Source organism: Rhinopithecus bieti, unplaced genomic scaffold, assembly GCF_001698545.2.
Source record: "Rhinopithecus bieti isolate Rb0 unplaced genomic scaffold, ASM169854v2 scaffold_11252, whole genome shotgun sequence".
Taxonomy (NCBI): Eukaryota; Metazoa; Chordata; class Mammalia; order Primates; family Cercopithecidae; genus Rhinopithecus; species Rhinopithecus bieti.
The window spans coordinates 391035-407305 of NW_016806895.1; the positions used below are offsets into that span (position 1 = coordinate 391035).

General features: G+C 39.6%; 1 protein-coding gene across 1 annotated transcript in view; it reads left to right on the forward strand.

The window, feature by feature from the left end:
• GARIN2 (golgi associated RAB2 interactor family member 2) overlaps positions 1–16271 on the forward strand; it is a 39215-nt gene that overhangs the window by 20159 nt on the left and 2785 nt on the right. The window contains 2 exon segments of the mRNA XM_017878583.1: positions 13556–13584; positions 13844–13983. Coding sequence (XP_017734072.1) covers positions 13556–13584; positions 13844–13956 — 142 coding nt within the window. The 3' untranslated portion in view covers positions 13957–13983.

Genomic DNA, 16271 nt, shown 5'->3' on the forward strand with positions numbered 1-16271 from the left:
TTTTAATGAAGAAATTTATAATTGTTCTATTTAGAACTTAGAACACAACATGCTGAAAAGCCCATCTCTACAAAACTACAAAATTAGTCAGGAGTGGTGGTGCATTCCTGTAGTCCCAGCTTCTCGGGAGGCTAGGTGGGAGGATGGCTTGAACCCAAGAGCTAAAGGCTGCAGTGAGCCACGATTGTGCCACTGCACTCCAGCCTGGGTGACAGAGTGAGACCCTGTCTCAAACAAAAACAAAACTTAGAACAAATTAGGAGTGTTCCCATTACATTTCTATGTGATATAAAAGTTTCTAGCAATCTGCTAGGACTCAGAAATACAAAGAAAATTACGAATTTTTAAAATCACTCTTTGCAAATGGCAATTCATATTTAGAAAATTTGAGAATCAACAAAATTTAGTTTCTTTTGGAAGGCTACAGATTATAAGATAAACACAAAAAAAATAGTTTTAATTTACATGCCAAAATATACTGAAAAAAGGGTGTATTTTCAACATCAACAACAAAACCAAATATTTAGTGAGGCTGATACTCTTATCTATATAAACGGAATTACAAAACTTTAATGGCAGAAATAAAAGACAATTTGAATAAGGAAAACTAGATTCTTCTTCTGCGTAAGTAGATATAAATACAATGCCAATTAACATCTCAATAGGATATCTCATAGAAATCATAAAATTGTACAGAAAAAAAGGATGTGGAAAAGATAGGGGTAAACATCTCAAGGAAACAGGGTAGGAGGGGAGTGAGGGGTGAAACACTACACATTGACTACAGCGTACAGTGCTTGGGTGATGGGTGCACCAAAATCTCAAAAATCACCACTAAAGAACTTATTAATGTAACAACAACAACAAAAATCAGAAACTGGACCGTTAGGTTCACATTTAAAACTTTAAAAAAATTCACTGACCAGTTGAGTGCTTAGCATTGCACTAGGTATGACCACCTCCCTGGCTTGGTTGAGGATAAATGTCAGTCTCCCTGTTCTGTGCCAGTGCTGACAGATACTTAATCATGCATTTGGAGACTGTTGTTTCTGGCTCACCTATTGCAGGCTCTTAGCTGCTTTCTCTGTTTCATTTGTTATGTATTTAATCTTATAAGCTGTCTATCATTGGCTTGTACAGAGGATAAAGCTAAGATGATAGCAGGATAGTCTCAAGTTCTTTCACTTAAAGTTTCTATCTACCCAACTGGACAATAAGCACCTTGCAGGCAGGGAGCCTCTTCTTGGTATGGTATCCTTCACACCTCTTAGAACACATGCTGGACACAGAGAAGGGCTCAAAACTGGCTTGGTGAATTAAAAGAACAGTGGTAATATGTTACTATAATTTTAGGAACTATTTTGTACATGGTGAAAATATTTTCATTATAAACTTGAGACTTCCAAAGACTGCCTAATATAAAGGAAAGCAGAAATGCTAGGATCATTGTTTTGCATTGTTAAAAAATATTCTATTATGCATTCAAAAAAAAGTTTTCCAGTTCCTATACTATTTATTCTCTCTAATTTAGCATATTTGATTTTCCATAGTAAAAAGTTAAAAAAAAAAATCTCGGCCGGGCGCGGTGGCTCAAGCCTGTAATCCCAGCACTTTGGGAGGCCGAGACGGGCGGATCACGAGGTCAGGAGATCGAGACCATCCTGGCTAACACGGTGAAACCCCGTCTCTACTAAAAAAATACAAAAAACTAGCCTGGCGAGGTGGTGGGCGCCTGTAGTCCCAGCTACTACCGAGGCTGAGGCAGGAGAATAGTGTGAACCCGGGAGGCGGAGCTTGCAGTGAGCTGAGATCCGGCCACTGCACTCCAGCCTGGGCGACAGAGCGAGACTCCGTCTCAAAAAAAAAAAGAAAAAAAAAAAAGAAAAAAATCTCAAGGAAACAATTGGGATGAAAAATGTCTAAGGGCTACTCAGTCCTATAAAATCTTAAGCCATGTTATAATTAAATGGCCATCAGAACTACCAGTGCAAAGTTTCGAATATAGAAATAAAAACATAACCAGGCACAGTGGCTCATGCTTGTAATGCTAGCACTTTGGGAGCCTGAGGTGGGAGGACGATCCTGGGCAACTTACCGAGACCATGTCTCTACAAAAAATATTTAGAAGTAGCCAGGTGTGATGGCACATGACTATAGTCTTAGCTATGGGGGAGGCTGAGGCAGGAGGATCTCTTGAGCCCAGGAGTTCAAGGTTACAGTAAGCTATGAACACGTCACTGCACTCCAGCCTGTCTCAAAAAAAAAAGATACAAAAATAGATCCAAACTGATATGAATTCAAAAGAAGCATGGAAAGAGGCCGGGTGCAGTGGCTCACACCTGTAATCCCAGCATTTGGGAGGCTGAGGCGGGTAGATCATGAGGTCAGGAGTTCAAGACCAGCCTAGCCAAGATGGTGAAACCCTGTCTCTACTAAAAACTACAAAAATTAGCCAGGCGTGGTGGCGGGCACCTGTAATCCCAGTTACTCGGCCCAGAAGGCAGAGGTTGCAGTGAGCCGAGATCATGCTACTGCATTCCAGCCTGGGTGACAGTGAAACTCCGTCTCAAAAAAAAAAAAGCATGGAAAAAGCAAAATTCTAGGAAAATGTTGGTCAAAGATATATGATATACCATAAAAAAATTTCAGATTGCAAAAGAGTAAATTATTTTAAAACTATAATGAGCCAGAAGAAAACGGAATGGTATCATTGCCTCATTTACAGATGAAAGATCATTTATTGTCCACTGATGCAATAAAAGTAATTCAATGGCAGAGTTTGCATCATTCACTCAAAAATATTTATGAGGACTTCCTATGCACTAGGCACTGGGGATACAGCAGCAGAAATGATCAAGTCCCTATCTCATAAAGTGTTTTATTCTAGTGGGGGACACAGATAAACTCTGGGGAATAGAGTTCCAAGTTGATTGATTGCATAACAATTACAAATCTCTGCCAAATAAATCATTTTAAAAAATACATTCATAAATGTATGACAACAGAGTTGCAGGGAAAGCATAGTAGACTGGGTGTGGTGGCTCATGCCTGTAGTCCCAGCACTTTGGGAGGCCAAGGCGGGTGGATCACGATGTCAGGAGTTTGAGATCAGCCTGGCCAACATGGTGAAACTCTGTCTCTACTAAAAATACAAAAATTAGCTGGGTGTGGTGGCTGGTGCCTGTAATCCCAGCTACTCGGGAGGCTGAGGCAGGAGAATTGCTTGAACCCAGGAGGGTAAGGTTGCAGTGAGCCGAGATCGCGCCATTGCACTCTAGCCTGGGTAACAAAGCAAGACTCCGTCTCAAAAAAAAAAAAAAAAAAAAAAGGATAATAGATTACCTTTATATATAAGTAGTTGGTAGGAATTTGTAAGGGATTCAATTAACAAACAATTTAAGAACATAAATAGAAAATTTACTCCAGAAGACAATTACTTGAGAAGGAATCAACCTCACGAATAATTAAAGAAATACTAGTTAAGCAATTACCAGTTAGCTTTTCATTAGGTGTCAACAACACTCTCGGTGTCACTATAAATGATTGTCAATTCAATTCACACCCCAAATGTTTGTACTCCTTTACTTATGGTAACATGTCAAAGAAATAATTCAAAGGGGAAAATAACTTACCTGAACATAGCATTTCATATTGAAAACCTGTAAGTAATCCAAATGCTCACTAGTGAGAAAATGGCTAACCAGGAAATTGTATGTCAATTTTGTGAAACAACAGAGCCCCATTAGAAAAAGCCATAGGCAGAATTTCAATGAAAAGAGCTATGGCTGGCATGGTGGCTCCTGCCTATAATCCCAGCACTTTGGGAGGCTGAGTCAGGAGGATTGCTTGAGCCCAGGAGTTCGAAACCCACCTGGGTGACATAGGGAGACCCTGTCTCTATTTAAAAAAAAAAAAAGAAGAAGAAAGAAAAAAGAAAAGAGCTACATTAGTAATAAGGAGTTACAAGCTGGAAAAGCAAAATTCCAAAAAATGTAAATACAATGGTATTTTATTTCTATAGCCTGGGAAGAAACCACCGTTCGGGCATAATTGATGATAGAAGGAATAAGTATTTGTTGTAGCTACTGATAGATGTTTCTATTAAACTTTCATTATATAATTGATTACACATATAATTTTAAAAGTAAATTGAATCTAGGATGCATTCATTGAGAGACAGTTTAACACAGCCAGTAGAGAGAACTTTGCCACAGGTCATGGTGGCTCAGACCTGTAATCCCAGCACTTAGGGAGGCCGAGGGAGGCAGATAGCTTAAATCCAGGAGTTCGAGACCAGCCTGGGCCACATGGTGAAACCCTGTCTCTACAAAAATTAGTTGGGTGTGGCAGCATGTGTCTGTAGTCCCGGGTACTCAGGAGGCTGAGGTGGATCACCTGAACCTGGGAGGTGGAGGTTGCAGTGAGCTGAGATCACACCACTGCACTCCAGCATGGGTGACAGAGTGACACCCTGCCTCAAAAACCAAACAAACAAACAAAAACAGAGAATAAGCTTTGCAGTCAGATCTCTGGGTTCAAATCCTGGCTTCTCTATCTCATTAGCTGTATGATCTTGGGCAAGTTACTTCTTCAGGTCTGTTTCCTCATTTGTAAAATGGGAATAATATCTACTATGTAGAATTGCTGTAAGGATTAAATAGCTGACATTAAAACCCTCACAATATCAGGCACATGGTAACTGTTCAAAATACATGTAGGTGTAGATATAGATAAAATATAGGGTGGGAGGAAGGAAGGAAAGAGGGAGGAGGATAGGTTCAAGCAAACTGAACAAAAAAACCTAATGTAGATTTGATTCACATTAAATACAGTATAAGTGTACCACACAAGATGTCTAAAGTAATCTTTCCACTATACTACCTAATCAACTGAACCTAGAGAAGAAATGGGGAAAAGAGCACAAAACTGATTAAATATTTTTAGTGTAGTAAAAAAAATGGAGGTGATAGGAGAATGTTAATAGGTGACAATGACCATATTCAAATGTATGAGGAAGTTCACAGAAAGCTACATTTAAAAAGTAGATTTAAAGTAAAAATTATTTTAACACAGAGGAAAATTTTATTATTAGGTAATATAGCAACCAATTAAAAAAATAACCTGGGCACACACGCCTGTAATCCCATCTGAGGAAGCTACAATGGGAGTACCATCCTGGGCAACTTAACAAAACCCTGTCACTAAAACAAAAGTGGGAGGGTCACTCGAGCCCAGGAGTTTGAAGCTGTGGTGAGAATGATCAAGCCATTGCACTCCAGCCCAGGTGATGGAGCAAGACACTGACTCTTAAATAAATAAAAAATAAAAATACTTATTTATTATATATTGATAAACAACAGAACCAGTTTCTGTAGGTTCTGTACATTGTGAAGTCTGTCCTTGCAAAATTTCTCAAAAACGAACATTAAATATTTTGTCCTGGATAGACTTTAAGCATTCTCCTGCCAGGAGTCTAGACCTTTCATGTTTCTTATAATGTAATCTTAACCACTGTGAAGATCTGCTAAAATGAATAATAGAATGCATGCTAAAGTCAAATATAAGTAAGCTCTAGGGAGTTTCTTAGAAGAGTATAATGAAATGAAAACCGTAAACACACTAGGTACTTTGTAAGGTTCTGAGAAGCATAGTGATGAAAGTACACAGAGGGCTTGGGACACATTAGTTGCTCAACAAATGATCATTTTTGTCACTAGTGATCATTATTGTCACTAATAATTCATTTTTAACAGTGTAGATTAAAGGAAAAAAATGTATCTTTTTTAAAATGGCTCCTCTCACAAAAAATGTATCATAGGGCCAGGCACAGTGGCTCACACCTGTAATCCCAGCACTTTGAGAGACTGAAGTGGGCAGATCGCTCAAGTCAAGGAGTTCGAGACCAGCCTGGGCAACATGGCAAAACCCTATCTCTATAAAAAAATACAAAAGTTTAGAAGAGCATGGCGGCATGCGCCTGTAGTCCCAGCTACTAGGGAAGCTGAAGTGGAAGGATCACCTAACCCTGGGGAGGTTGAGGCTGCAGTGAGCCATGAAAGAGCTACTGCACTCCAGCCTGGGTGACAGAGCAAGACCCTGTTGCAAAACAAAAAAATATATATATATGTATATATATATATTTTTTTCACACACACATACATATAAATAAACATATACACAAAAATATCTTATTCAACTGAGGATTAACTACTCAAAGCTGGTTTTCTAAAAGTCTTCTTTCCTAAGAAAGTATAGGCCAAGGGAAACAAAGGAATATGGGTGATCGTTAGGAGAGCCACAAACCTTGAAATCAGAGTAGTTTGCTTTAGCTGCTTGAGCACTGCATTTTTCACAATCCCAGAGCCTCTAGATACAACTGCCAAGACATTCAAAGTGTTGGCTCTTGACCGCTCAAGGAAAGCATCATTAACTATCTAAGGTTTCTTTACTGGTTGTTCTCAAAATGAGGACGCCGGACCAGCAGCATCACCTGGGAGCTGGTTAAAGAAGTAAATGCTTAGGCCTCACCCCTTCTTACTGAATCATAAGCTTGGGGATGGGGCATAGAATTCTGTGTTTTAATAGACTTCCAAGTGATTCTAATGCACACTCAGGTTTGAGAACCATTTCCTTAGGAGAAACCAGTCGTATCTATCAAGCAAGGATTCCCTCTCTCACAATGGCTTCTCCCGAAGCCCTGCAGTCAAACTAAGGATTCTGCTTTTATAGCTGTGGAAAGAACTATAGGCTCACCAGGAATCTTCCAGGGAGCTTTCTTCCAGGACCAGGAGCTCAAAAAGATAAAACATATGGTTCAATGTGGGAATTGCTGTTATCACCCACAGACATTTTCCTACTTTTACTGAGGGCACAGAAGTCACTGAAATAAATTTCTCCCCAGAACACTGATCTTTTTTTTTTTTTTTTTTTTTTTTTTTTGAGACAGAGTCTCGCTCTGTTGCCCAGGCTGGAGTACAGTGGCCGGATCTCAGCTCACTGCAAGCTCCGCCTCCCGGGTTTACGCCATTCTTCTACCTCAGCCTCCCGAGTAGCTGAGACTACAGGCGCCCGCCACCTCGCCCGGCTAGTTTTTTGTATTTTTTAGTAGAGACGGGGTTTCACCGTGTTAGCCAGGATGGTCTCGATCTCCTGACCTCGTGATCTGCCCGTTTCGGCCTCCCAAAGTGCTGGGATTACAGGCTTGAGCCACCGTGCCCGGTGATCTTTTTTTTTTTATGATAACCACTAAGCTATTTCAGCATAAGTAAACGATGACAGAAGGGTAACTTATAAGTCTGACGTGTTAGAAGAGAAAGTACAAGGATTAAAAAAACAACAACAGGAGAGAGAGTAAAGTAGGAAGAGAAAAACAGAAACCATTAGTCAGAAATAGGAAAGGGATACAGGAATATAAGATGCAGAAGGATAGATGCAGGTGCTGCTCAGTGGAAAACGTACCTTTCACTACAATACATGAGTATGACTTTATTAGAAAAGCATAAGATTTCTTTTAAAAAATGAGATTAAATGAATCCATCCAACTTAGCAATTTGTTCTAAACAATCATTGATCAGGTCTGGTCACTCTGATGTCTTCCTTATGTTTTGTTTCATTCTTATGTCTCAAATCCAGTGCCCCCAACCCTTGTCTAACCCTTCAAAAACATACCACAAATCAAAATCTCACAAAGTTAACTGAATCATTTCAGCTACTTCTTTCCTTGCCCAAAACAAATGCCCTAAACCATTAGATTCGCTTTTAATGCCTTTTTAAAAAAATTATGAAAAATAATAAACTTTATTTTTTGCGTGCAGTTTTAGATGTACAATATAACTGAGCAAATAGTGCATAGAGTTCCACACACACATCCCACTGCACCCTCCTACCAATCCCCCATGGTATCTTCTATTAACGTCTTATATGTGGTACATTTGTTACGGTCAATGAACACATACTAATACATTGTTATTAACTATAGTCCATAGTTTACATTACATTAATGTTTACCCCTTGTGTTGGACAGTTCTATGGGTTTCATTTTGTTGAGGATTTTGTCATCTATATTCATCTGGGATACTAACCTGTAGTCTTCTTTTTTTGTCATGTCCTTGTCTGGTTTTGGTATCAGGGCAATGCTGGCCTCATAGAATGAGTTAATCATGTTTTGTTAATATTTTGGGTTTTTTTTCAGCCTCCATTTCATTTATTTCTCCTCTGACTTTTATTAGTTCTTTCCATCTACTAATTTTGAGTTTGGATTATTCATGCTTTTCTAGTTCCTCAAGGTGCATCATTAGATTATTTATTTGACATCTTCCTAGTTTTTTGATGTAGGTATTTATTACTATAAACTTGACTCTTAATACTGCTTTTGCTGTGCCCCTGTAAGTTTTGGTGTATTGTATTTCTATTTCCATTTGTGTCAGTAAATTTTTAGATAGCATATTTCATTTCTTCCTTTCATTTAGGAGCATGTTGTTTAATTTTTATGTATTGTATACTTTTGAATGTTCCTATTGTTATTGATTTCTAGTTTTATTCCATTGTGATCAGACAAAATACTTGATTTCAATTTTAAAATTTTGGATAAACTTTTGAGATTTGTTTTGTGTCCTAACATACAGTCAGTCAATCCTGGAGAACATTCCATATGCTGATGACAAGAATGTGTACTGTGCAGCTGTTGGATAAAATGTTCTATAAATGTCTGTTAAGTCATTTGGTCTGTGATCTAGTTTAAATTCTATGTTTCTTTGATGATTTTCTGTTTAGATGATTTGTCCTAGGCTAAGAGCGGGTGTTGAAGTCCCCAGCTGTTATTGTATTGGAATCTATATTTGCCTTTAGATCTAATGTTGCTTTATAAATCTGGGTCCTCCAGTGTACATGTATATTTACAATTGTTATATCCTCATGTTAAATTGATCCCTTTATAACTATAGAATGACTTTCTTCATCTTTTTTTTACAGTTTCTGACTTAAAGTCTGTTTTATCTGATATAAATATGGCTAATCTTGCCTGACTTTGGTTTCCATTTGCATTGAATATCTTGTTTCATTTCTTCACCTTCAGTCTATACGTATCTTACAGGTGAAGTAAGTTTCGTGTAGGCAGCATATAGTTGGGTCATTTAAAAGAAAAATTCATTCAGCCAGTCTATATCTTTTAAGTAGGGAATTTAATCTATTTACATTTAAGGTTATTAGTGATAGGTGAAGACTTACTCCTGTCAATTTGTTACATGTTTTCTGGTTGTTTTGTATATCATTTGCTCCTTACTTCTTCTCTTATTGTTTATTTTTGCAGTTGAGTGATTTTCTGTAGTGATAAGATTTTATTGCTTTCTCTTTCTCCTTTGTGTATCAGCTCTACCAGGGAGTTTTATAGTTTTGCATGTTTGCATGATGGTGGCTATCATCTTTTCATTTCTATATATAAGTCCCTTGAGCATTTTTTGTAAGGCCAATCTAGTGATGAATTTCCTTAGTTTTGGTTTATCTGGAAAAGATTTTGATCTTAAGAATTTTCTTAAGATTATTATTTTAAATTCTTTTTCTGACATTTTATATATTTTCTTATTATTGATGTTTGTTACTGGAGAATTATTGTTTTCCTTTGGAAGTGTCATGTATCCTGTGGTCCTATGTTGAGTTCTATCCATCTAATGGAAAAAATGCCTCTTCCACTTTTATGGAGTAGTGTCACAGGGAAAGACTTATTTGTATGAATGGGTCTTGGGATGTCAGTTCAGTGGGTTGCGTTGGCTTTGGTTCTAAGTGGATGCAGTAGTGTACTCTCCATGTAGTTTCTTCAGCATTTGCAAGTTTCTCAGTGGCCTGGGCTTAGAGAGTTTGTGGCATCAGTGGTGCAGTCTTGCCAGGGGTGGGCTCACCAGGCTGTTTCTCAGGTTAGGGACAGACAGGCACATACACACAGTGGGTTGGCCAACCTGGGGTCTGGCTTGCTGGGTTTGGGGCCATGGGCTGTTAATGTGGCCAGGAGCATGATCACACAGTTGTTGTCTATGAGTAGCAGCCTACGGAGATGTTTCTTAGGCCTGGTGTTTCTCAGAGTTATGCACCAGGGATGTGGGTGCACAGCTGCTTGGGTGTGGGTGATCTGGGGGCATGTTTAGGGGGGGTGGCCCACAGAGCCGTTTCTCAAATCTGGAGCACTAGTGCAAGTCTGCTTGGCTGACTCAGGGACATGCCTACTGGGGACAGCCTGTGGGCTGTGTCTGAGGCCTGATATGTGGATATAGGGCTGCTTGGCAGCCTGGGGCATGTCCACCTGGGTGGCTTATGGGGCTGTTTCTCTGGTTCAGGATAGGGGTTCTTGCCTGTTTGGCTGGCCTGAGGGCATGCCTGTCAGAAGCAACCTGCAGGACTGTATCTCGGGCCCTGATTTTGGGTGCAGGGTCATTGGGCAGGCCAGGAACATATCTGTAGTGGATGGAGGCACTGTGGAATTATTTCTTCATGTCCTAAGCACAGGCACACAGCCGTTCTGCTTGCCCAGGGGTATATCAGCTGTTTAGAGGTTCAGGGGTCTCTCTCATTTGAGGGTATGTATGCAGCAGTTTGGCTGGCTCAAGGGTGAGTTTTCCATGGATAAGACTGTCATACTCTCCCTCTGGCTAGAAGTGCAGCAGTGAGGGTTGGTTTCCCTGCTATGTGAGACCAAAGCCACAGCAGATCATGGCCCAGGTTCTGCACAGGTGGTGTTGTAGTGTTCAGCCGCCACTGTGGGCTTGGTGGAATGGAGTTGGAGCCTTAGGGCTGGAGAGATGCAGTGGCTAGTGGCCCCACAGAGCAGGTTACTCTCCAGAGGTGGCTCTGATCTCAAGCAGCAGCTTGGCTCACAGGTGGTGACTGGGGAGTAGGTAGTGCATACCTTGTGCTCTTAACCTGGGGCAATGTAGCTGTGTGAATTCCTAGCAACTCCCAAAACTAGGCTCAGGGCTTGTGAGGACTGTGGGATTCTCCTGTTGTAAGGACTGTAGGTGTTTTTGGTAGCAATGGGGCTGGTGGGGCTCTTCTGCTTACCTTTTCCCTGCAATGGGAAGTCTCCCCTGACTCTGGGCATATCTAGGCCACATGGGTGATATAGGTGCCTCCACACTGTCCTCCTGGACTTTCCATCACCACAGACATGTCTCTGTTCCCCAGCTGCCCTCCAGTGACCTTCCTTTGACACTCCAGTGACATCTTAGCAGTTTATTCATTGCTCTGGTCCTTTCTTGTGGGGGAAGGATGAATGCCAGGGGTCTCTAGTCAGTAATCTTGCTGACATCACTCTCTGAGAATTTTTCTATACTACCCCTTAATTGCTTTTAAAATATTAAAATTATAAGAATAACTTTAATTGTTAGGATGAAAAGGCTCAGCAGGTACTGTTTCATTAGTCTCACTGTTATGATCACTATTAGAAATGATGAAAAAATGAATCCCTAAATAGCAAAAATCATGGAATTTTAAAGATATAAAAGATCTTGAGAATTAACAAATCTCAAATTAGTCAAGGTCTCACCCCTCCCTTCTCAGCTCCCTACACCATTTATCAGCTGACTCTACTGGAAAGAAATAAATAGATGAAGAAAAACAAAACAAAACGAATTTTGGTTACAAGTAATCCTCTTAAGCCCAATTTAATAAAGCATGGATTTCTTTTTATTGCCTATTTGCATCAGGAACATAATTACTAGCTAGGGTCTAATTTGAGAATGTTAATTATGAATGAAAGATGTAATATTCTAAGAACAGAATGGAATTCACTACTGCTGTATTGCAGAGACAGTAGGATTTAATCATGCTAGTGAGGTTGAAAATAAGTTATATATATTATTTTTCTTTTCCAAAACCATGGATTTCAGTGACACTTTTTAACTGTGTAATTTGGAACACTGATAAAAAATTAAGCTGGGTGCAACAGCTCATGCCTATAATCCCAATACTTTGAGAGGCCCAGGCGGGAGGATCGCTTGGGCTCAGGAGCTCAAGACCACCCTGGGCAATATGGCAAGACCCTGTCCCTACAAAAAAGAAAAAATTTTCTGGGCATGGTAGTGAACACCTGAGGTCCCAGTTACTCAGGAGGCTGAGGCAAGGGGATTGCTTGAGCTGGGAGGTCAAGGCTGCAAAGAGCCATGGTAGAGCCACTGTACTCTAGCCTGGGTACCAGAGGGAGACTTTGTCTCAGGGAAAAAAAAAAAAAGTAAACAATGATCTTGTTGAATATTCTGCCCTCATATTTACTAGTCTTTAAAATTTAAATTGAGCATCTTAAATCTAGATGAGTGAAAAACGTTGGAGACTTAAACTTATCTATACTGTCACTGTAGGTCCTTTAGAAATGAAGAATTTACTTTATAAAGTATTTATATTTTTCTCACATCTTGACAGTAGTCCTACCATGGCTCTTTCCTTTGTTTTAAAGAGGATAGTGGCAGGCTTTATTTTAATTTGCATCTATTCTTCAAAGTACATTTACTTGATATTTCTCAGTCTCTTGAAAATTTTTATCATTAAGCTTAACCTTCATTTAAGTCACCAGATCTATTTGATAAAGACGATATGAATATTTATTTGCGAACTGTATAGAAAATTACTATTTTAACATTTACTTTCTGAAAGATCCATTGTAGAGCTTGAACTGGGTGTATTTGCCAGACTCCTTAAAATGGATCACAATTACGTCTTTGCATGTTTATTTTATAGGATAATAGCTAAGATAATTTTTCTTCCTAAACTATTTGTTTTATTCAGTACTTCCAAAATATTTATTGAAAATGTGTCAAGAAATAAGAATTTGGTGAAAATTATGTGACTTAAGTTTATGTTTTAGAATGCCAATGAGGTTAAGGAAATAAGTATTTTAATTATCATCAATTTTAAAAATTAGGAGCACAGAAAATAAGCTTGTTTATCCAAAGACATTTCTTAAAGTGAAATCTTCTAAAAAACTGCTAGCCTCCTCTTTTATCCAACAAACCATAAGAAATGTTATTAAATGTAAATAAGGTACATTATTTGCCTGCAAGATTCCCAAGCGTGGCCACCCCCAGTAAGGCCACAGACTTGGTGGTAAAGAAGTTACCATTAGTTGGTGATTTCTCCTAACCATCCATTTCAGAATTTATCCCCAGGTCTCTTTGAAACCCTATATTCCCAACATAATTGACCTTATTTACGCGGCTCAGCAGCAGCAGTTAACTTCTCTCAGCCTGTTAAGGAAAGGACAAGGAGGCAGCAGTGTTGGGGATGCCAGCAGCCTATGGAGTGACTGGAATAGACATAATAAGAATAGACTACATATTATTATGTACAATAAACTTTTATGGCTTTTACAGATTGAATAGCCCATGTGTTGCAGAAATTTAGGTAATTTTAGTCTCATATGTTCTATAATCAGCAATGGCCTAGGCTTGCTAAACATGTTTCATTACCACCCACAAAGCATTTACAGAATGACTGGTTATTTTATATCTAGTAAATCTTGTCTAAATATTTGTGGTTATGCTGGCAAATTTTTGAAATGTGCCATTTATTTTTACAGGAGCTTGAGAACTGAATCAAACACTTCAGGTATGGAACAAATTCCACTACATGTTTTATTGTGATCCCTGGTATCCAGTAGTCATCTCTGGTTCCTCGAAGAGTAGGGTGGTTAAGAGCAAAGGAATTCAGCTAGACTTTTTCATGCCTTTCCTTTCTTCACTATGCTCCATTCTGAGAATCCTACACTGAAGAAACTCTTTCTCAAAGCTGATCCTCAGGCTATCTTCCAAGTGGAAAACATTATGGTACTTTACTACTTCACTTTTCTTTTTCTGCACTGGTTTAGTTTCCCAGTTCCCTGGATCTAAATCATCAGGCATAAACCACGCCAAGCCTAGTTCTGCAGACAGAATGCAAACTACAGCAATCATAGGACCTGTCATCCTTGCTGATATGTAACGGGAATGGTCCACAACTAAATTTTTGGTAAATGTAAAATTATCCAGCTCCTCTTTTTTCCTCCTACGTCTTTAGCCTTTCCCGGGTGATACTATTTAATGTTTTTGTTTGTTTGTTTGTTGTTTTTTTGTGAGGCGTAGTCTTGCTCTGTCACCCAGGCTGGAGTGCAGTGGTGTGATCTTTGCTCACTGCAACCACTCTGCCTTTCGGGTTCAAGTGATTCTCCTGCCTCAGCCTCCTGAGTAGCTGGGATTACAGACATTCGCCACCACGCCTGACTAAATTTTGTATTTTTCACTATGTTGGCCAGGCTGGTCTCAAACTCCTGATGTCCAGTGATCTGCCTGCCTGGGCCTTCCAAAGTGCTGGGATTATATGAGTGAGCTACCACTCTGGGCCTATGTAATGTTTGGGTCTTATTTGGCGGTGGGGAGTGATGTTTTTTCTTTATATATTGCCATGTTCTAAGAATCTTTAGCCTGTAATGAACTTTTAATGTGGAGGATGTCTTATAAAAACCTTTTATAGTTTGTCTTATAGGCAAATCTCTCTCTTTGCTGAGTGCTAAAACAGCTCTAAGTTACTTTCAAACCTGGGAGACAGACCAAGCCTCAGCTTCAGTCATGCACATAAAAGAACACTATGGAAGGAACATTTAACTTGGCATAAGTGAAGAGAAAAAAAAATACTACTTCAAAAAGCAAGAATACTTGAAGGCAGTTTTAGTCACACGTACAAGAGTCAGTCCCACAAAAAAAGCAAATTATTATAGGATAGAATTTTACACAAATGGGACTCGTCTTTGGACCTTCCCATTGGGCTTTTTTTTTTTCTGAGATAGAATCTCGCTCTTTCACCTAGGCCAGGGTACAGTGGCACAACCTTGGCTCACTACAACCTTCTCCTCCTGGGTTCAAGTGATTCTCCTGCCCTAGCCTCCCAAGTAGCTAGGATTACAAGTGCCCGCCACCACGCCTGGCTAATTTTTGCATTTTTAGTAGAGATGGGGTTTCACCATGTTGGCCAGGTTGGTCTCAAACTCCTGACCTCAGGTGATCCACTCACCTCGGCCTCCCAAAGTGCTGGGATTATAGGCGTGAGCCACTGTGCCCTGCCCACATTGGGCTTTAGTGTCTAAAAGTACCAGATGAACTTCACTGTAATGTGGTTTGGCCTATATTCCAATCTATACTATTGAACCTGAGAATATTATAGGGAAATGCTATCATAACTTATAAGAAAAGCACAAAATCTCCTTTGCAGTACAGAATTTTAATCTATTAATTTCTACCCTAAACTGTATTTCATAAAGAAATCAAACTAAATTTGTAGAAATTTCAGAGAGATCTAGTATAGGCAAATATTTTCCTCTTAGTTTCTAAAAGCAAGGGTAAATCTACTAGCAGCCTTACTACTATTAAAAACATTACATGCAGTTAGTACACTCTATGTACATTCTGAGACAGTCATGTATTTAGCCATGGAAGTTTCAAATTAATGTAAAGCACTGACATTGTTGTCTTCATTCTCTATGTGACTAATTATTTTACCTGTTTCCTAGCACAGACTCAGTTTTGTCCAATTGAACAATTTGATTCCTACCTATCATATATGAAGCACTGTGTAGGCTGTGGGAGGGATTAAAAAAGAATTGGACATAGCTGGGCACAGTGGTGTGTGCCTGTAGTCTCAGCTACTTGGGATGCTGAGGCAGAAGGATGGCTTGAGCCTGGGAGTTTGAGGCTGCAGTGAGCCGTGATTGCACCACTGCACTCCAGCCTAAGCAACACAGTGAGATGCTGTCTCAAACAAAACAAAACAAAACAAAACAAAACAAAACAAAACAAAACATAGTAAAATAACAGAATATGTTACCTGGCCTTAGGACATGCGCACAAATAATATAAACCAGAATGTATGTTAATTAAGTATACGTTAAGAGAAGAGTCCAGAACTTATTTTTGGCTCAGGAAAGGAAATAATAAGACTCTATGAAAAAGGCAGGGCCGGGCGCAGTGGCTCACGCCTGTAATCCCAGCACTTTGGGAGGCCGAGGCGGGCGGATCACGAGGTCAGGAGATCGAGGCCATCCTGGCTAACACTGTGAAACCCCATCTCTACTAAAAAATACAAAACAAAATTAGCCAGGTGTGGTGGCGGGCACCTGTAGTCCCAGCTACTCGGGAGGCTGAGGCAGGAGAATGCCGTGAACCCGGGAGGCAGAGCTTGTAGTAAGCAGAGATGGCACCACTGCGCTCCAGCCTGGGCGACAGAGCGAGACTCCGTCTCAAAAAAAAAAAAAAAAAAAAAAAAAA